The sequence below is a fragment of the Acomys russatus genome, chromosome 19 (assembly GCF_903995435.1).
Source record: "Acomys russatus chromosome 19, mAcoRus1.1, whole genome shotgun sequence".
NCBI classification, from domain to species: domain Eukaryota; kingdom Metazoa; phylum Chordata; class Mammalia; order Rodentia; family Muridae; genus Acomys; species Acomys russatus.
The window spans coordinates 12901510-12923848 of NC_067155.1; the positions used below are offsets into that span (position 1 = coordinate 12901510).

At 39.5% G+C, this 22339-nt stretch overlaps 1 protein-coding gene across 1 annotated transcript in view; it reads left to right on the plus strand.

The window, feature by feature from the left end:
• Positions 1 to 22339, plus strand: part of LOC127203205 (pregnancy-specific glycoprotein 22-like) — a 38981-nt gene that overhangs the window by 14335 nt on the left and 2307 nt on the right. Inside the window, exons 3-4 of the mRNA XM_051162000.1 lie at positions 18774 to 19133; positions 21430 to 21789. Of these exons, the coding sequence (XP_051017957.1) occupies positions 18774 to 19133; positions 21430 to 21789 (720 nt within the window). The remainder of the gene's footprint in view (positions 1 to 18773; positions 19134 to 21429; positions 21790 to 22339) is intronic.

Consider the following 22339-nt stretch of genomic DNA (forward strand, 5'->3'; position numbering starts at 1 on the left):
AGATCCTTAAGGAAGAGCCACTATTTGGGGGGGGGGGGCAATAAGAAGACTATTTTTTCCACCAAATATTCTTTATATTGTCTTATAAAATTTTTATAATTTCATTCAAATTTAAATGTACTATCAACTTCATGTCAATTTTTATGAAACATGTATAATTCATATCTAGGATTTTATTTTATTTATTCTTTTGTTTTGTGTTTTTTTATTTTATTAATTTATTCATATTACATCTCGATTGTTAGCCCTTCCCCTGTTTCCTCCCATTCTTCCTCCCTCCCATTTCTCCCCTTCTCCCCTCCCCTATGTCTGTGATTGAGGGAGACCTCCTTCCCCTATATATGCTCTTAGAATATCGAGTCTCTTCTTGGTAACTAGCTATCCTTCCTCTGAGTGCCACCAGTTCTCCCTATCCAGGGGACATGGTCAGAAAAGGGGCACCAGAGTTCGTGTGAGAGTCAGATCTCACTCTCCACTCAACGATGGAGAATATCCTGTTCGTCGGCTAGGTCTTGGTAGGGGTTCGAAGCTTACTGCCTATATTCTCCTTGGCTGGTGCCTTAGTTTGAAGAGGACCCCAGGATCCAGATCTGCCTGTCATAAAGTTCTTCTTGTAGGTTTCCAGGACCCTGTGGGTCCTACTATTTCCTCTTTCTTCCATGCTACTCTTGCCTAAAGTCTCAATCGGATGTCCTCTCCTCTGACCCACTTTCTTGGTAAGTAAAGATTTTCATGGTATGTATCCCTTAGACTAGTGTTTTGATATAAGTGAGTATATACCGTTTGTCTCTTTTTGCTTCTGGGTGAACTCACTCATTATGATAATTTCTAGATCAATTCATTTGTCCACAAATTTTGGGAATTCCTCGTTTTTAATAGCTGAGTAGTATTCCATTGTGTAAATGTACCACAGTTTCTTAGTCCATTCTTCTACTGAGGGACACTTAGGCTGTTTCCATGTTCCGGCTATTATGTATAAAGCAGCTATGAACATGGTTGAGCATATGTCCCTGTTATGTGGTAGGGCATTTTCTGGGTATATTCCAAGGAGTGGGATGGCTGGGTCTTGAGGAAGCCCTATTCCCATTTTTTCTGAGAAAAACGCCAGAAAGCTTTCCAAAGTGGTTGTACTAGTTTGCATTCCCACCAGCAATGAAGGAGTGTTCCTCTCTCTCCACATCCTCACCAACATGTCGTGTCGTTTGAGTTTTTGATCTTAGCCATTCTGGTGGGTGTAAGATGGAATCTCAGTGTCGTTTTGATTTGCCTTTTTCTGATGACTAACGAGGATGAGCATTTCTTTAAGTGTTTCTTGGCCATTTGATATTCCTCTGTTGAGAATTCTCTGTTAAGTTCCAAGCCCCATTTCGCAATTGGGTTGTTTGGTTTTGTGGTGTTTAATTTCTTGAGTTCTTTATATATTTTAGATATTAACCCTTTGTCAGATGAAGGGTTGGTGAAGATCTTTTCCCATTCTGTAGGCTGTCACTTTGTTCTCTTGACAGTGTCTCCTGCCTTACAGAAGCTTCTCAGCCTCAAGAGGTCCCATTTATTAATTATTGACATTAAGGCCTGGGCTGTTGGTGTACTGTTCAGGAAGTTGTTTCCTGTGCCTATGTGTCCCAAGCTCTTCCCCATCTTTTTCTCTAACTGAATTAATGTCTCTGGTTTTAAGTTGAGGTCTTTAATCCACTTGGACTTGAGTTTTGTGCATGGTGACAAATAAGGGTCTAATTGCATTTTGCTACATGTAGACATCCAGTTAGACCAGCACCATTTGTTGAAGATGCTATCCTTTTTCCATTGAATAGATTTGGCTTCTTTGTCAAAAATCAAGTGAGCAAATCTGTGTGGATTCATCTCTGGGTCTTCAATTCGATTCCATTGATCCACCAGTCTATTGCTTTGCCAGTACCATGCTGTTTTAATTACTGTTGCTCTGTAGTACAGCTTGAGATCAGGTATGGAGATTCCTCTGGAGGATCTTTTGTTGTATAGAATTGTTTTTGCTATTCTGGGTTTTTTATTTTTCCATATGAATTTGAGAATTGATCTTTCAATATCTTCAAAATATTTTGTAGGTATTTTGATAGGGATTGAATTGAATCTGTAAATTGCTTTTGGTAAGATGGCCATTTTTACTATGTTGATTCTCCCAATCCACAAACAAGGTAAATCCCTCCATCTTCTGATGTCATCTTCAATCTCTTTCTTCAGAGGTTCGAATAAGTTCTTCACTTGCTTGGTTAGAGTTACTCCTAGATATTTTATATTGTTTGTGGCTATCGTGAAGGGAGTAGTTTTCCTAATTTCTTCCTCTGCCTATTTGTCATTTGTATACAGAAAAGCTACCGACTTTTTTGAGTTTATTTTGTATCCTGCCAATTTGCTGAAGGTGTTTATCAGCTGCAGGAGTTCTCTGGTGGACTTCTGGGGGTCATTTATATACACTATCATATCATCTGCAAATAGGGATAATTTGACTTCTTCCTTTCCCATTTAGATCCCCTTGATCTCCTTTTGCTGTCTTATTGCTCTGGCTAGAAGGAAGAGCCAGTATTAATTCTCTTCAATTTATTGCACAAAATAGAAAGAGATGTAATAATACCATACCCCTTCTATGAGGCCACAGTTACCTTGATTCCTAAACCACCCAAAAACAAAACAGAGAAAGAGAATTTCAGACACATTTCTCTGATAAGCATTGCTGCAAAATATACTCAATAAAATACTCTCACAAAATCAATCCATGAACACATCAAAAGTATCATTCACCAAGACCAAGTAGGTTTCATCCCAGTCAAAGAGGTGTGACTGTTGAAATTACATTGAAATCCTTCAATGTAATCCACGATAGAAAAAAACCGAAAGAAAAAAATCACATGATCATCTCGTTAGATGCTGAAAGGCATTTGACAAAATCTAACACCAATTTATATTAAAAGTCTTGGAAAGATCAGAGTTTTAAGGCACACACCGAAACATAATAAAGGCAACATAAAGCAAGCCTATCATCATCATGAAAATAAATAGAGAGTAACTTAAGACACTTCCACAGGGACATGACCAGGCTGTCTACTCTTTCTGTATCTCCTTAATATATAGTACTTGATGTCCTATCTAGAGTAATTAAACAGCTAAAGTAGATAAAAAACGGATACAAATTGGAAAGTAAGATGTTAAAGTATCGCTATTTGCAGATGATACTATAGTAAACATGAGTGACTCCCAAGAATTCTACCAAGAAATTCCTAAGCTGATAATCCCCTTTAGTAAAGTGGATGGATACAAAATCAATGCAAAAAAATGGTATCCCTTCTTTATACAAAAGACAAACATGAATGAAAAAATTTAAGTCTCTGAGGAAAGAAATTGAAGAAGATATCAGAAGAAAGGAAGATCTTCCATAATCATGGATCAATTCCTCTAAGGGGAGTTGGGTATGCTTCCAATTGCTCTATGGGTCTACAGAAGATTATTTTCATCAGGAGGTGGTTATAGATTATTATTGGTCTTTTACAAAGTGAAAACTAGATTAGACTCAGGGACAGCTCTCTTTTCCTTTATCTTTCTCTCATAGCTAAGGAGCTAGAAGATGGAAAGAAAAAAAGGGGGATGTAGAAATATAGAGGGAGGATAGAACAAAAGGTAGATAATCGAACATATTTCTTAACTCAATGGCTTCATTGTTACTCACAAAGAAAGTTATTTTTAATTCATTGGTATAGTTTTGTATATTGGTTCAAATCATGGTCATGTCAAATAATAGCCTAATTTTATCACAAGAATATATATCCTAGTCTAACAGATAAATATGATTTTATAGATATATATAAGGTTAAAATAGTTCAATAATGTCTTCAAAAGCCTCAGAGACCTATGGAATATGGCACTTAAAGACATTTTCATTTTCCTAAAGATTCTTTCACAAGACAAATTTACTCCTGCAGCACCCAGTCTCCCTCAAAGAAGATGATCCACATTAAAGAACCTACTTATAGAGGTTGCTTCAAATGTAGCTAACCAGCCACTGGGAAAAATGTCCTCATTCCTGCCACTAACAAAATTATGCCCAAAAGTGGGCAAGCTTAAATCCAGGCATGATTGGTGGCTAAACTCTGCCAAGATAGTAAGCAAATCCTCAGTATTTCCTGCCCATCAAATAAGTCTGTCAGAGATAAAGGGCTAGGATGTGGAAAATGATGATCCAATGTCACAAAGAGTGTTGAGTGACTGTTCAGTCAGTAACTGTCTCAGTAATTTTTTCATTTTGGAATCTGCTAGACTGCACTTCTGGTTGACTCAGGTATTTAAGTTTTATTCCTTATTAAGTCTCTGATGGAGTTGAAGACCAGATAGTTTAATCTTACAATCAAATGTAGTTGGTTAGGAGATAAGATCTTTTTAGATCAAGATAGTTGACTTAAGTTAATAGAGATGAAAAGTGATAGATATTGAGTTTCATTCTGAAATTTAGACCCAAGAAGGTAGGAAAGACGTTTACTTCAAGCTTCACAAATACAATTAGCCAAAACACTATGAACGTAACATTCATATAATTCATGATTATCTCATGGTTCTTCTGGCTCTATATAGTTCATCTTCTTCATGTGTAATAATATAAACATATATGTTAAAGAAGAAACACAATAAAATAATTAATATAAATAAATAGATAAATGCATATTTAATGACAATAATAATTAATGACATTTGAAAAAGGAGTACAAGACTAAACAGAAAATTCTCAACTGAGGAATATCAAAAGGCTGAGAAACACTTAAAGAAATGCTCAAAGTCCTAAGACATAAGGGAGATGCCAATCAAAACTACACTGAGATTCCATCTTATTCCCATCAGAATGGCTAAGATCAAAAACTGAAGTGACTGCACATGCTGGGAAGGATGTGAAAAAAGGTATACTCCTTTTTTGCTGGTGGGAGTGCAAATCTGTACAACCACTTAGAAAATCAATCTGACACTTTCTCATATAATTAAGAATAGTTCTAATTCAAGACTCAGATATAACACTCCTGGATATATACCTAATAGATGCTCCACCATACAACAAGAACATTTGCTCAATTGTGTTCATAGCAGCTTTATTCATAATAGCCACAATCTGGAAACAACCTAGATGTCCTTCAATTAAAGAAAGGGATAAAGAAACTGTGGTACATTTACACAATAGAATACCACTCAGCTATTTTTTAAAAATTATTTTAATCTTTTTAAAATTAATTTATTCTTGTTACATCTCAATGGTTATCTCTTCCCTGTATCCTCCCATTCTTCCCTCCCTCCCATTTTCCCATTATTCCCCTCCCCTATGACTGTTCCTGAGGGGGATTACCTCCCCCTGTATATGCTCATAAGGTATCAGGTCTCTTCTTGGTAACCTGCTGTCCTTCCTCTGAGTGCCACCAGGTCTCCCCCTCCAGGGGACATGGTCAAATTTTTAAAATTTATTCAGATTTTATTACCATTGTTATCCCCTCACTTGTATCTTTCCATTCCCCCTCCCTCCCTTTTTCAGCCTATTCCCCTCTCCTAGACTTGTGACACAAGGGGACCTTCTCCCCCACCATATGATCACAACCTATCAGGTCTCATCTGGATAGCCTGCTTCCCTTTCCTCTGAGTGCCACCAGTCCTCCCCACCAAGGGGAAGTGGTCAAGTAGAGAACACCAGAGTTCATGTCAGAGTCAGTCCTTACTCTCCCCACAACCATGGAAAATAGCTTCCCACCAGCTAGATCTGCATGGACTGTCCTTGGATGGCAGAGCAGTTTGTGCTGGCCTACTTGGGTTCAGATCCTGCAGCCTTGATGGTCTTTGTGTGGGGCTCCTGGAAACCCTGGGTCCCTCTATCTCCCCATTAGTCCATATCCACCTCACCTGGCATCCAATGGTGAGTCTCAACATCTGTCCTGATCCCCCATTGAAAAAAGTCTATAAGAGGACCCCCAGGTTGACCTAATTCCCACTAATACGTGAGTATATGCCATGTGTGTCTTTCTGGGTCTGGATTATCTCAGTCAGAATGATCATTTCTAGCTCCATCCATTTGCTTGTAAGCGTCAATGTTTCCTTGTTTTTCATAGCTCAGTAGTAAATGTACCTCAGTTTCATTATCTGTTCTCCCACTGAGGGACAACTAGGTTGTTCCCAGATTCTGCCTATTATGAATAAGGTTGCCATGGACATAGTTGATCAAATGTCTTTGTTGTGTGGTGGATCATCTTTCGGGTATATTCCAAAGAGTGGGATAGCTAGGTTTTGAGGTAGCCCTATTCCCAATTTTCTGAGAAAGTGTCAGATAGATTTCAAAAGTGGTTGTATAGATTTAAACTCCCACCAGCAATGAAGGAGTGTTACCCTTTCTCCCTATCCTTGCCTGCATGTGCTGTCACTCGAGTTATTGATATTCGCTATTGTGATGGGCATAAAATAGATACTTAGTGACTGAAAACAAAGAAATCTTAAAATGTGTAGGCAAATGGGTGGAAGTACAAATGATCATCCTGAGAGAGGTAACCCAGACCCAGAAAGACAGGTACAGTATATACTCACTCTTAATTGAATACTAGAAGGAAAATCCCAGACTAAGGAAATAAACGATTCCAAACAAGCAAAACCAAAAGAAGAGAAGTGCACGCGCGCACACACACACACACACACACACACACACACACACACACACACACGGGGGAGAGAGAGAGAGAGAGAGAGAGAGAGAGAGAGAGAGAGAGAGAGAGAATTCAAAGAAACAAAATCACAGGTGAAAGGGGAACCATAACAGACATTGAGGAGATCCAAAGAATTATTAGGTCTTACTTTTATTGATCTTTATTCACAAATTTAGACCTAAAAAGACAGGAATGATGTTTACTTCAAGTTGGCAAAATACAAGTAGCCAAAACACTAAGAATGTAACATTTGCATAATTCCTAATTGTCTCATGATTCTTCCTGACATATGTAGTTTATTTTAATCATGTGTAATAATATAAATATGTATGTTAAAAAGGAACATTAAAAAAGACCTGTACTTCACAAAATTGGAAAATCTAAATGAAATGGATGATTTTCTTGACAGATTCCTATTACCAAAGTTGAATCAATATCATTTAAATGATTTATATAAGCCTAAGGAAATAAAATCTGTCTTTAAAAGACTCCCAACCATGAATAGTTCTGGGGAAGATGGTTTTAGTCCAGAATTCTACCAGACTTTCGAAGTAGAGCTACCACCAATACTCCTCACACTATTGCACAATATAGAAACAGAAGTACCATTGCCAAACTCATTCTAAGAGGTCACAGTTACCCTGATACCTAAACCACACAAATACCCAACAAAGAAAGAGAATTTTAGACCAACTTCTCTTATGAATATTGTTGCAAAAAATACTCAATAAAATAGTCATAAGCCAATCCAAGAACACATCAAAAGCCAACAACCAACATCAAATTCAATGGAGAAAATTTAAAGAAATTCCACTAAAATCAGGGACAAGACAAGGCTGTCCATTCTCACCATATCTATTTCACATAGTAGCTGAAGTCCTAGATAGAGCAATAAAATAACTAACGGATCTTAGAAGACTACAAATTGGAAGGGAAGAAGTCAAAGTATCACTATTCATATATGATATGATGTGTGTGTGTGTGTGTGTGTGTGTGTGTGTGTGTGTGTGACCCCAAAATTATTTTACAGCTAACAAAAAACTTCAGCAAAGTGGCTGGGGACAAAATTAACTAAAAATATCAGTAGCTTTTCTTTATACAGCTATAGCTGGGTCGAAAAAAGTTAGAGGAAAACACACTTTACAATGGCAACAAATAAAATGATACATCTGGATGTAACTCTAATCAAGCAAGTGAGAGACTTCTATGACAAGAAACTCATGTCTATGAAGAAACCAATTGAAGAAGATAGCAGAAGATGGAAAGATCTTCCATGATCACGGATTGGTAGCATTAACATACTAAAAATGGTCACCTTACCAAAAGCAATATACATATTAACTGCAGTACCCTCCAAAATTCCTAAAAGATCTTTAAAGAGCAAACAACAAATTCCTATGGAAAAATAAAAGACAAAAAAAAAACTGAAACTATTCTGTTCAACCAAATAGTCTGGAGGAATCACCACCTTGGATTTCGAGCTGTACTGTGGAGCAATAATAGTAAAAGCCACATGGTAGGGCCTAGAAACTTACAGGTTGGTTGATGGAGTCAAAAGATGACCCAGCAATAAACTCACATGCCTGATTTTTGCCAAAAAAAAACAAAACAAAACAAAAGCATACCATGAAAAAAAGACATCTCCTTGAGCCAATGGTGCAGGTCTACTGGTTATTTGAATGTAGAAGTAAGCAAATAAATCTATACGTATTATGGTGCACAAAACTCAAGTCCAAGTGGATCAAAGACCTCCACATAAACCTGGAGAAAAGGGAAATAAAATAAAGCAGGCATCTGAGGTAGATTGAAGGAGGTAGCTGTGAGGGAGAGAGGATGGAAAAGGTAATGTTGGTGGGAATCATGTGTGGGGAGAGTTGGGGAGGGGTAGAGAACGGGATTGGCAGGACTTGGAAGAGAATTTAAATAGGTCGGGGAGCATCTTTGGGAAAATTGAGACCCAGGGAGCCTATGGGAATGACCCTAGCCCAGATCACTAAAATAGGGGATATGGAGCCTGTAGTTGCCACCTGATTTAGCCATGGGGGACTTTCATTGGATGGATGGAGATACCAAGCCTCCAAAAAAAGCTCGACTCAAAGCTTGGCTCTCACAGAAAAGAAAGTAAAGGATGTATAAGTGGAGCACTTGGATCCAAAGCTGGAGTGTATTTTAGTTATTGTGCCGTTTACTATTATTTTCACAGGAAATTATATTTTATTTATTTAACCCTTTTACAGCTCAATCCCAGGACCCTCCATCTGCCCTTCCCAGTTCTGCCCTCACTCTCCTTCATGTGACCATGTTCACCTCTAGAAGTCATACACACACAAAAAAAACCCACCAGCAGCAGCAACACCATAAAAACCTTAAACAAAAAAAAAAATCACAATGCCAAGGATAAGAAACCTCCTTTTAAATTGATAGTCAGGAGAGTCCAAGATACTTCACCCATAAAATAGGTCATTGTTTGCCCAGAACCCATGCTGCTAAAGCTGCAGTTCACCATGACTGGAAAGTCTTGAGCTCAGTGTAAAATGGAGAACTATCCTTTTCTGTGAGACTTCCTCTTTTTAACCCTGACACGAAATCCCAACACCATCGACCTGAGAAATGTCTCATAGGCCTTAGCTAGTTTACAAGACTAACTCCTTTTCTTCTGTAAGAGTCACTTCAGAAATGTAAACGAGGCATCTCAATACCAGACACTGATACATAGCCACTACTATACTCCTTACTCAAAGCTCTACATAACGCTCATTCATTCCAAATACAGTTGATCTGCCTCCTTGAAAGTAGTTCCAGGGTCATTTCCATCCCTACTTACAGGGCTTCTGAAGCCTCTGTCTGACACTTCTGTTCTTTTGTGATCATGGACCAATATCAATATACAGTATCGGAGGTAAGAAAGGTCACCATTGAGATTTGCTTTGGTTCCCTCCCATAATTTGAAGATAGATCTTTACTGTTGAAGAACATAAGATGACCGATTTTCTAAAACAGTATTCTATTAAGGTTCATTATAAATACACAACCTTATACCCATAGACAGTTGTGACCCTCTTTATTATCAATGAAGCTTCTATTTTCACAGAAAGCTACTATCAATAAAACGCAAAACTTGGAAAAATGTATATAACAACAGACACCAAAGGAGTCTGATCTCAGCAGACTGAAGTGTGACATCATTCCCTTTTTGAAGCTCGGGGACCATCTCAGAAAAGGTGGAAAGACCATAAAAGTCAAAGCAAGGTTGGTTACTGTGAAATTGTGTCTTCTATATATGCAAGGGAAGCTTCAGCCCCAACCCTAAACCCCAAATCCAAAACATATGGCATCCCCAAAACACCTAAACAGTGACAACCCATTGTACATACCATAATGGATAGGGAAATCTCACAAGGTTCCTGTAGCATGCTGTTCCCTGTCTTTGTACATTTCCCCAGATGCATACACCCAGGATGTTTTAAAAAACCCACATTGCTGTAATATTTCTGTGGCATTTGTTTGTTATTTTGTTTGTTTTTCAAGACAGGGTTTCTCTGTGAAGCCTTGGCAGTTTAGGACTCACTTTTTAGATCAGGGTTAAATTTCAAGGAGCTTGGAGAAGCCAGGTAGTCAAGTCACAGGAAGGTAGCTCACACTCTGTCCTAGAGTGAGCTGCAGGAGCTGTGGCCTGGTTTGGCCTAAAGGTGTAGATGTGTGTCTTAACACAAAGATGAGGTCACCAGGACTTGACAGTGGAAGGGAGGGAGGAAACTCAAAGAAAGGCTGGAACTACCAAGAGCTTGAGAAGCAAGTAAAGCTTTGTTACTGCAGAGCACAGAGAGAGGGCAGAGTGGGACAGAGTATCAGCAGAAGAAACCTCGTGGACTTGTTACGGTGTGTGGGTACCAGATTGTTTCTTACTTAGTGTTAATCTCCATTAACCATTTAATTCTGAAGACAGATACTCCCGGCTAAGAGAGGGTGAGTCTCCAAATGAAAATCTAGTCAGTGATACCCACTGAGCTATCTCACTGGGTAAAGGCAGTTGATGCCAAGGCTGATATGCTGACTTCAATTTCCAGATCCCACATAGTGGAAAGAGTGAAACAAATCCCTGATGTCCTCTACCCTCTTTATCTGTTCAGTAATAATATCCCAGTCACTGAAGCATACATGAATAACACACACATATTGTCTTTTTTCTTCACTCATGCACATACATACACAAAAATAATATAAAATTTAAAAAATCAAACTCTGACTAGAGACTATTTTGATATCTACTGATATGAGACTATGTCTAAAAGCAGTATACTGATATACTCATCCATTCATTCATTCATTCATTCACAGGTGTTTGGGCTTTTTCCAGGCACTGATTGTGCCATCCCATAAACTATTCCTGGAAAATTACTGCATTTTCAAAGCTCTTCTTGCAATAGATTAGAAGCCAGTTTATCATCTAGAAGTGGCAGGGGTTGAATTCAACCAAGAAGGTGACAGAAGAGGAAAATTAGAAAGGAGGCCCAAGGATATGGCTCAGTGTCTATGATTAATTGCTACTCTCCCAAGAGTTTGAGTTCAGTTCCCACTACACATCTTCTGAGTCTTTAGAACCTTACCTATCTCCAGATCCAAGGGATTCTACACAGCCCATTTGCCTCACAGGGCTCTTGAACACACACTCTACATATCTAATAAATTTAAAATTAGAAAGGAATTGATACAAAGAATCTAGAAATTGAGATTAGGAAAGGCATTCCCTTACCTGATCCTTAATTGCTCTTAGACTCTGAGCTGATATCTAAAGGCAATCAGGTGTGATCTATTTGTAAAATAAAGAAGATAGTTCAATATAGGGAGAAGGACACATTCAGGAACACCGATTAAAAGAGGGTCATGTCCATCAAGTTTTGTTGAAATTCCCATATGTACACATGAAGACAGAGGAAGAATTAGAGCTGCTTAGAACCTAGGGTCCAATTTTCCACCAAATAATCACATTTAAAGATTCCTCTTTCTTCTACCTTTGCTTTAATTTAACTTTAAGGGATGATTATTGATTCATTTTTTTAGAGATTTATCTGCATCTGTACTGGGGTGTTAACAGCATGTTTCAGAGAGAGTCTAGACTAGGGCTCAGATTCCCTAAAACTGGAGCAAAAGTCTGTGGGGAGATGCCCTGCGGCTCATGGAAAATGAAGACAAGTACTTTACAGAGCAGCCAGTGCTGTCAATCAATATGCCATGTCTCCAGCCCATAGGCTCATTTTCAATTGTACCCTCCCTGTATTGCTCATTTACCATTAAATCACTGCTACACAGTGTAGACAATGGAGAAAATGTTTTCTTTGTTCTTAATCTCCCAGGAGTGTTCAATCCCTTTACTGATACAAACAGTTAACTGTGGTTGACAGCACAGACTCACACAGTTGGCCCTTACTACCAATAAAAGAATGTTGAGGCCTGCCTTCAATGTCAGGGACACAATGTACACTAATACACCTTTCCATGTTCACAACACAGTCAAGATGCACACAAGAATTTTAATCCTGCAAATCTGAAATGCTGAAGTTGAAACAGAAGAAGCACAGAGAAAGAATCAATGGCTCCTTTTTAATTTCTGATGGATAGGTGAAATGTTTTATTTTCCACAAACAGAGGCAGCGTTGTTGGACTGTGGCTACTAACCTTCAGTATTTTGCACCCAAAGTAGGTTTTAGCATTTAATTAGGACACACAGAGTATACACAAATGGCAATATCATAATATTTTGTTTAATGTTAACCATCTGGAGAAGAGTATATGTGTGAAATAACTCAACCAAAGAATCTGATTAATGCGGGATTGTGGGGAAACTCACCCTAAATGTAGCCCAAAAATACATGTTCAGGCTTCAGGCAGAGTCTGATTGGGATTGATATGGAGTCTTATTAGAAGGGGTAAGAAGGAGACTTCCCAGACCAATGCAGGTTTAGACTTCAGTATATAACTACATCCCCAGATAGTCAGGGTACAGAAGATCAGTGTCTAAAATGAATTGTCATGGCAGCATCCCAAGTCCCAAGAGGGATATAAACTCCCTGCTTTAATAGAGATCTCACAGACTGAAATAAGTCCAGGTAGGCTGCTGGCACAACAAACTACCCAAGTCTCAGCCTTTGCCTGCCCTATCCCCAGTCCTTTATCCTCCTAATCACCATACCTCAGGCCCCAAATGGATAGAGACACTTTTCTATACCAGAAAGTCTGGAGTGTAAACATGCATTCCTACTAGAGACATTACAGACTGGGATAAGCAAAGGTAGAATGCCAACCTCCATAATGTCACCACTATCTGTCTAACTCAGGGTCTACTCACACGATTTTCAGTCCCACACTCTCCTACTTTCTGGGCTTCATCCTCCAACAGGGGCATAGACTCTCTGCTCTACTAGAGACCTCAAAGACTGGAAGAAGTTTGGTAGGCTGCCTGCCTGATAATCTCTCCCAATCTCTCACTATTTCAGCATTCTCCCCAAAAGCTCACCCTGCCCTTCACCCTCCTAGTTGCCTTCAACTGGAGTTGAGAATCCCAACACTTCCAAAGACAAAGCAGAGTAGAAATCTAGATAGGCTGCTTGAAGGCTAAACTCTCTCACTCTCTCACTATCTTGGCATCCTCTCACCTTATCACCTGTCCCAATTCTTTCTCCCAGCCTCCAACAAGGAGAGAGACTCCATACTCTATCAGAAATCATAAGAATGGGAGAATCCATGGCCACACAGACCAGAAGACTAGAGAAGTAACTAAAAACAAATAACAAGACACTTCTACAACAAAGATAAAGTCAGAAATTGGTACCTAAATCTTTAAGCCTCCCAGCCCCCCCCACACACACATCAATAACTACAAGATCAGCAACAGACAAGGCATAATGTCACCAACAGAAGCCAGAAAATATTTTTACTTTGTTTTTTGGTTTTTAAAAATTAATTTATTCATTTTCTCCAATTAATATTTATATTTTCCTGAAGTTACTTAATGGATTTATTGATTTCTTCACTAAAGACCCCAATCATCTTAGAAAAGTTGGTTTTTATGTATATTTCTTGGCCTTCTGATATATGAGAGCATTCAGGATTTGATGGATGTACCTATGAGTCCATTTTTTTAATTCTGTGTGTTGCTGATGCTGTGGGTTTTCTGGTGTTGTTCTTGGCCCCTCTGGATTCTGCAATACCTCCTTCCTTTCTGCACTGAGGATACATTGAGTAGCACATAATGTTTGGCTGTGTGTTTCCATCTGTTTCTGGATGAAATCTCTCTAATGGTAATTATACCAGTAAACTTTGTATGAGATTAGAAGGATATTATAAGAAATAATTCTATTACTTTTCTTTTGCTTTACTTATTTGGATCTATCCTAGGCCTCCAAACCATTCAGCCTCTATTTTCTGTTCATTCAGACAGTACCAAGGCTGTCTCTGCCTCATGGCTTGAGTCTCAAGGTGGACCAGTAATTGGTTGGCCACTACCACAATTTATGGGCCACCTCTACACCAGCATATTATATTGTTAGGACACATTGTAGGTTGAAGATTTTGTGGCTGGTTTAGTATTCTAGTTCCTCCATTAGAAACCTTGCCTGGCTGTAGGAGAAGGCTGGATCAGACTCTTTATCTTTCTGCACTAGGCATTGTATCTAGAGTCACCCTAATAAGATTCGGAGAGCTTCCATTACACTAGATTTCTACATTTCTCCCAAATTGGCCCACAATTCTAGTTAGCTCTCCCAGTACTTTGGGCTACATACCCTAAACATGATCCATAATTCCCTTTCCCCACATGCCATTTTTTTCTATTTTCCCTTATGAGAGAGATGTATGCAATCCACGTTGTACTCTCCTTGTAACTTAGCCTCTCTGGGTATGTGAATTATAGTATGATTTCCTTTTCCTTTACAGATAATATTCACTCATAATTGAGCATATACTATGTTTATATTTCTGGGTCTGGGTTGCCATGCTCAGGATGATATTTAATAGTTCCATCCATTTGCCTAAGAATTGCATGGTGTCATTTTGAACAGTGGAGTAATACTCCACTTTGTAAATGTAATTCGTTTTTTATAATCCATTTTACAGTTAAAGAACACCTAGGTTATTTCCAGTTTCTGAATATTATCAATAAAATTGACATGAACATTGGAGCCAGTATTTTTGTGGTATGTTGGAGTTTCTTTTGGGCATATGCCCGTGAGTGGCATATCTATGTCTTGAGATAGATTGAGTCTCAATCGTTTTGAGACACCACCATATTGATTCAAAACCTGGCTGCAAAGTTTTCACTCCCAACAACAATGGAACAGTGTTCCCCATGCTCCACATTCTTGCCTGAATGAGCTGTCACTAATGTCTTTTATCTTAGTCATTCCAATAGGTGTGTGTTGAAATTGCAGAGATATCTTGATTTACATTTCCCTTATGGCTAAGGATGTTGAACTGTTAATTTGTGTTTATTGGGTATTTGAGATTCCTCACTGAGAACTGTGTATTTAGATCGGTACCCCATGTTTAATGGGATTATTTTGTTTGTTCATGCATAGTTTTTTGAGATCTTTATATTTTTTGGAAATTAGCCCTCTATCAGAGGTGGAGATGGTGAGAATATTTTCCTATTCTATAAGTTCCCATTGATGTCTTTTGCCTTACAGAAGCTATTCAGTTCTATAAGGTCCATTTATTAATTGTCACTCTCACTGCCTGTGCTGTTAGTGTTATGTTCTGGAAGTTGTCTGCTGCACCATTATTTTCAAGGCAAGTCCCCCACTTCATCGTCTATCAGGTTCAGTGTATCTAGTTTTATGGTTAGGTTTTTAATCCACTTGAACTTGAGTTCATGCAAGGTAATAAGCATGGACCTACTTACAGTCTTCTATATGTTGACATACAGTTGAAGCAGCACCATTTATTGAAGATGCTTTCTTTTTCTGTTGTCTCTTTCTGGCTTCTTTATAAAACATCAGGTGTCAATAGGTCTGTGGATTTATGCTTGCATCTCTGATTCAATTCCATTAATCAATCTGTATGTGTTTATGCCAAACAATGTAGTTTTAAAACTATGTATCTGTAGCAGGGCTTGATATCAGGGATGGTGATATGTTTGCCTTTAATGGTACAGAATTGTGTTAGTTATTCTGGAATTTTAGTTTTTTTCATATAAAGTTGAGTATTGCTCTTTGGAGTTCTGTAAAGAATCCTTGTGGACTTTTGACGGGGATTGTGTGTTATCTGTTGATTGCTTTTCATAATATGGGTATTTTTAGTATGTTAATTCTACTGTTAGGTAAGCATGGGAAATCTTCTGTCTTCTGATCTTTCAGTCACCTTCCTAAAAGACATGAAGTTCTTGTCATACAAGTCTTTCTCATGTTTGGTTGGAGTTACCTCATGATATTTTATATTATTTGTGGTTTTGGTGAACAGTTTTTTTCCTTGATTTATTTCCCAATCCATTTCTCATTTGCATATAGGATGGTAACTAATTTTTTTCTTTTTAGGTAGTCCTGTGTACAGCCCATTAGATGAAGGTCTTTCACTCCAATGAAAAGAGTTTCACTTGAGTATATCTCTTTCTTGGTCTGGCTGTGTACATATCTGTGAGGTATTGTCATAATTGATGCAGGCGTACTAATTAACTATCCAGGGTAATTTGAACTGTACCATCCCTAGAAAAGTGGTCATTCAGTGCATGAGAAACCGAGCTTCAGATTAGGCAGAGTGTGAGAGTGTAAATAATGAATGAGCTGCCAAACAACATGCTTTTTCCTTTGAGTTTTTTTTTCTCTTTTACTCTCTGACCCAGACAGGAAATCAAATATCTTCTTTGCTAACATTATCTGATAGATTTCAGGGTGTTTTTAATCACAGCAAAACAAAAACACTTAAAACATTATATAGGGAAGACTACCCTACCTATGCACTTGAATCAGTGTTCCTGGTCCTCAAGATCAGACATCCTCAGCTCTCTATGTCCAAAGACAAGAAAGGAGTTAAACACAACAATTGTATCACCAACTTTAGGTGCGGAGTCTACAATTAGTGTCATTTCTTTTAAATATCAACAGAAGTTTCCCAAGTCTTTCCTTTGAAAATTTGGGAGCAAAAGGATCCTTCTGAGTGAATCACCTACACAAGAGGCAAAGGAGACTAAGGAAGATGAGAGTGGGCAGAATCTCACCCAACACAATAGACTGCATTTCCCTTGAAATCTTCAATGGAAAGACCAAGCTCACAATCCTTACCAGGATATACATGCAACCCTTTCCCTAATAGTGAGGACACTAAAATACTCACCAACTACTCCTGGCTGCTTCTTCTGGATCAGATTTTTGACTGGTGACACCAGTAATAAAGGATTTCTCTTTATTCCTATAGATCCTTACCCTATTCCCTTCACATACATGTTGTGATCCTTTCTGGTGTGAGTAAAGGTCACTCTCACAGAGCATTGAGAACACAAGACAGACTGGGTGCTCATCTGGGTTTCTGTGTCACAAGAACACATAGGTAGAAATGATGGTCTCTGTTTCTGTCTGAGACACACAAAGACAAACACAGCAGAAATCAGCCCTCAGACGGACTGTTGTTCTCTCAGGTCACAGGGATGTGTATCATCTTTGTTGCTCAATGGGTTGCTTGGAGGTAACATATAAAGAGAGAAAAATTAGACAAGGATGTGAGGCAGCACTGAGAGTGGAAGGGACAGAGCATTGGCTTGGACACAGGCCCCAACACTATTGTCCCCTGGATTCTAGGAAGTGCTTCTGCCTGTGAGGACACTAAGATCAAGGGGAAGAAGGACAACAGATCCTGAGGGCTGTGCTGGAGCTGAACTTCTCCTCACAGGGAAAGAAGCACTGTTAGAAGGTAGATGGAAGCATCCTTTGTGTTTCCCAACAAGGGGTGTGCTCCCTGGCTATGGCTCCTGTTCACAGGTATGGGTACTTACTCTCTGACTGAGTAGTGGGAAGGAAAATCAGAGTCATAGTGGAGTCGTCTAAGGAGGGCAGAATTCCCAAGAAGGACCCAGGGTTTTTGCTTGCAGTCACAGGGCATGGAACATGCAGAATCCAGTTGATCAGTATCTGGAAAGGAGGCGCTGAGGAAAAGTGAAAGCCCTCATCCAATCCGTATTTATAGTCAGTCGTACTGGCTGCCATGTTCTGAAGTCTATTAATGGGTGACTTTCGAATTAGAAATCAAACAGAGGAGGGCTAGTAAAATGATTCAATGTGAGGAGTCATTGCAATCTGTATCCATTCCTCAATTACCACCAGGTGTATGCTAACAAGAGAGTCCTTTAGGATCATTGCTGTCCTCTACACAGGTGCTGAGGCATGCATCTGCAGATGAACACACTTGAACACTTGCTTCCAAAGAGTTGCTTCTCATGGCCTCGTGCATGTGTACACTGAGATGCTTGTCTTCACAAATATGCATACACAATACATAAGTAAATGTAAAAAAATTCAAAATTGAGAAAAGGTTTTTTCATTAGTACCAAACCTGTGAACTGTTTAGATAAACCCATGAAGATACTTTCCTAGCCTTCTTTCCTTCCTCCCTTCCTTCCTTCCATCCTTCCATCCATCTTTGTTCGTTTTCCTTCGCCAATGTTGTCTGAGCCTTCTGCAGGAACAGAGCCTTCCAAAAATGCCAGCACTATCTGTGTTCTCATAGTGCACAGGGCCTAGTGGACCTCACATCAGACTATCTGAATGACCAAGTAATGGGCTGACTAGAGCCAAAGAAGGAACAAAGAAAAAGGGTAGAAAGAGAGGACTCTTTTGAGGAGAAGGTCACAGAAATATTGCCCCTCACACCAATAACTACTTATGTGGGAAGGGATATAAAGACATTTAATGAAGGAGCCATAGAAACACCTGAACAGAATATCCCACAGAAACATAAAGACATAGAGTATCTGAGGGAATGCAGAGTATGTTGCTCACCTCCATCAAGGAGGATGTGTACATCCATACTCACACACCTATACCGGGAGAAGAACACACCTACTCAATATTGACACTTTTATTTTTTTCTCTTCCCTTTTAGCTTCTATTTGTACCTGCTGGCACCCTTCTGTCACTAACTCTGTTACAGTTGAGCCAGTGCCACTCTATGTCCTTGATGGGGAAAATGTTCTCCTTCTAACTACCAATCTGCTAGATGACATTATAGCCTTAGTGTGGCACAAAGGGGTGGAGAATCTGGACCATGGAATTGCACTTTACTCACTGCAATATAATGTGAGTGTGACAGGACCTGCACACAGTGGTAGAGAGACAATTTACCGCAACGGGTCCTTGTTGATCCAAAATGTTACCCTGAATGACAAAGGATTTTATACCCTACGAACCATAAATAGTAGTGGATTTATTGTATCAACGTCACACCTGTACCTCCTAGTACTCGGTAAGTGATTATTTGTGGACGCTGGGTCTTGGGTGGGGACCATTCCATTAGACATCCACAGGAACATAAGGCCTGGCCTTTGTATACCTCTCTCCTGCATTGTGTCCTCATCATGGGGTTTGAGCTTTTAGTGAAGGACACAATTGTGGGGAATAACTGCAGTAAATCAGAATCCTTCAGTTTACTTCACCTTGTGATCACATGGATGGATGGTGGGTAACTAAGTCCAAGGATATCAGACCAAGAATATCATTGTAGGATAACTACAATTTTGTGATTCTTACCATTAATGTATTCCTGCTAAAGACCCTGAATGTTGGGCCTGGTTGAGAAAAATGGAATCCTCACAGAGATGTAGATCCAGTAAGTTCTGACTGCTGATCTCTGTCTCAGACTCCACACCAGATACCCTTGAGAAGCAATTTACAAGGGTGGATTTTCAATTTCTGATGGCAGGATGTGTGGTTTTCGGTTGTGAAAGTCTGTGCCTTGTGAACCCAGCCAGTGGACTGACATGAAAGTCATACTTAAAGTAGGTCCCTTGTAATTATCTTCAGAGACTCATCAATGTCTCCAAGGATGGAGACAGAGGACACTGGTCCTCTAGATCTGGGAATTCTCTAATGCAAGCAAATGGGAACAGTCATTACTGAACTGTAGAGCTCCTCAGGCATGAGCTTAGCCCAAGTTCACCCAGGGATCAGTAAGTGCACTATCATGCCATGTGATCAATACCTGGAAAGGTATTTGTCTGAACCAGAATCATACCTTGTAGCCAGGCTTCTACTTCTTCCCTTACTGACCTGGAAGTCATGAGCACAGCCTATTCAGACATAAAAGTTACTTTCTGTGTCTGCTACTGATTGGATTATTTTTCAGTTTCCAGATTTATGGAGTTTTTTAGGGAAAGATAGATTAGCCAATGACAGTAATCTAGGCAGAAACCTGAGGCACCCTCAAAATCCCAAGGAATACATGGAGAGACCCATCACACAGATCAGCAAACAGAGGAAGTGGGAGCATTATCAGGAATCCCTACATGGGACCATGGTGCCCACCTCTCCTTCCAGGACTCTGCTTAATAAGCCCCATACATCTAGAATGTGAGAATGCTAACAAATAGATTTCTGGGCCTTTATCCTGGGTCAGAACACTGCCTTGTGTCTTCATTGGGAATAGTTCTGTGACTTTCCTTGTATATCACTGCGCTGGTCACTTTGGTGCCTCATAGACATTTCTTTCACCTTGTTGAGAGAAAATATCAGGTTTCCAGAGGAAAGAGAGCACAGAGGGACCTGAATATTCATCTGGGTTTGTGTAAAGAGACTCCCATTGTGGGCTGACAGATTAAGGCCAGGACACAGTATAAGTCAGTTTGAGGTTACACTGCTGTTCTCTCAGGGCACAGGAATTCATATTCACCTTATTGCTTAGATTTTTTTCTGAAGGAATTAAACATAAAGAGAGAAGCAGAGAGGGACGGGGCATTACTTAGAGTGGAGAAGGCAGAAGTGTTTGAACACAAACCCACCCACAAGACATGGAATCTTGGCTATTCTCATTCCTTGGAGAAGTTTCAGCTCAGAGATGAGAAGGACAGCAGAGCTTGGAAGCTGTGATGGAGTAGACATTCAAGAGAGGGAAGAGAGATAAGGCAATAGAAACCAGAGATAAGCTCATTGTATCCCTATACTTAGGGAGCACCACCTGTCAGGGGCTCCTGCCCAAAAGTATAAAGACACACCATGCATACAAACTCACACATAGTTATAACAGGTAAATACATGTAAAAATTTAAGGCAAAAGGAAAAATTCAACTGTGTATTCCCAAACCTACATATTTCTTAAATACATCTATACGCATACAAGGTCCTCCATTTCATTTATTCGACTATTCATTTTCCAAAGTTGTGTCATTGTTTTGAAGGCATGTATGGGAAAATGAGACAAATCACAGTTTTGATATTGCCCCAGTCTTAGCGGACTGGAAGAAATATCAAAAGGACTTAGAACATGAAGCCAGGTGTTGACTAGAAATATAAGGGAAACAGAACAACAAAAAAGGGGTCAATGAGTGATGGCGCAGTATGTGCAGTGTGCAGGTGGTGTGGTCAGCAAGGCAACACCTTAACACTACTCTACTCTAAATGGGACAAGGAAGTGACCGAGGATAATGTTGACGCTTGGGAAAACTGAGGCTAAGCAATGGAGGCACCTGTGAATGACTCAGCACCCCATCTTTGCCCATTACAAAGGTCCCAATATTGATGGATCTTTCTCTCTCTCTCCCTTCTAGAATCCATTTGGAGATGTGAGCACCGTTCCACCTCTGCCAAGCTAACTGTTGAATCCATCCCACAAAGTGTTGCAGAAGGGGCAAGTGTTACACTACTGGTTCACAATCTCCCACCTAATCTTCTAGTTTTTTTCTGGTACAAAGGGGTGCTTCTGTTTGAGGATGATGAGGTGGCACGATACATACCAGTGAGAAAAATAAGTGTACAGGGACCTGCTCATAGTGGTAGAGAGAAAGTGTACAGCAATGGATCTCTGCTGCTTCAGAACATCACCTGGAATGATACTGGATTCTACACCTTGAAAACTCTGACTACAGATCTGAAGGCTGAAGTAGTGCATGTGCAACTTGAAGTGGACAGTAAGTGATTTTCTGTAATGTTTCAGTTCAGGGTGAGGGCATAGACACACAGGACTGACATTCATGCCCTGCGCCTCCCTTTTCTCTCCCCTTTGTGCCAAGTTGTGGTTTGAGCACAAGGTACAGAACATGCATGACGGAGACAAACAGCAACAGAGAAATCTTTCTTGTCTAACTCTTCCCCACTCCATATCAAGGACGACCTTGATGAAAAAGAACTCAGAACAAGATGTCAGAATCAGTCCAGTATCTTGAATTTTAGGCATGTACTCAAGGAAATCATGCTGTCATCACAGAGGGATGAGCACCTGGAAGTCACGCATTTTAGGCCTGACTCCAGATGAATCTGTGGTACATTTTTCCCAGGACTCATTTCTATCTTCTTCTCAGGGGAATCATGTTTTTAACTGTCCATATCAATCTGGGGCCATTTTTAGCTCCAAATATTGGCAAAGTATAAATACAATCCAGGATCTCATGCAAAAAATATTGAACAACTCTGCTTCCTGGATTTCTCCTTATGACATTGTCAACCTGCTCTCCTTTATCA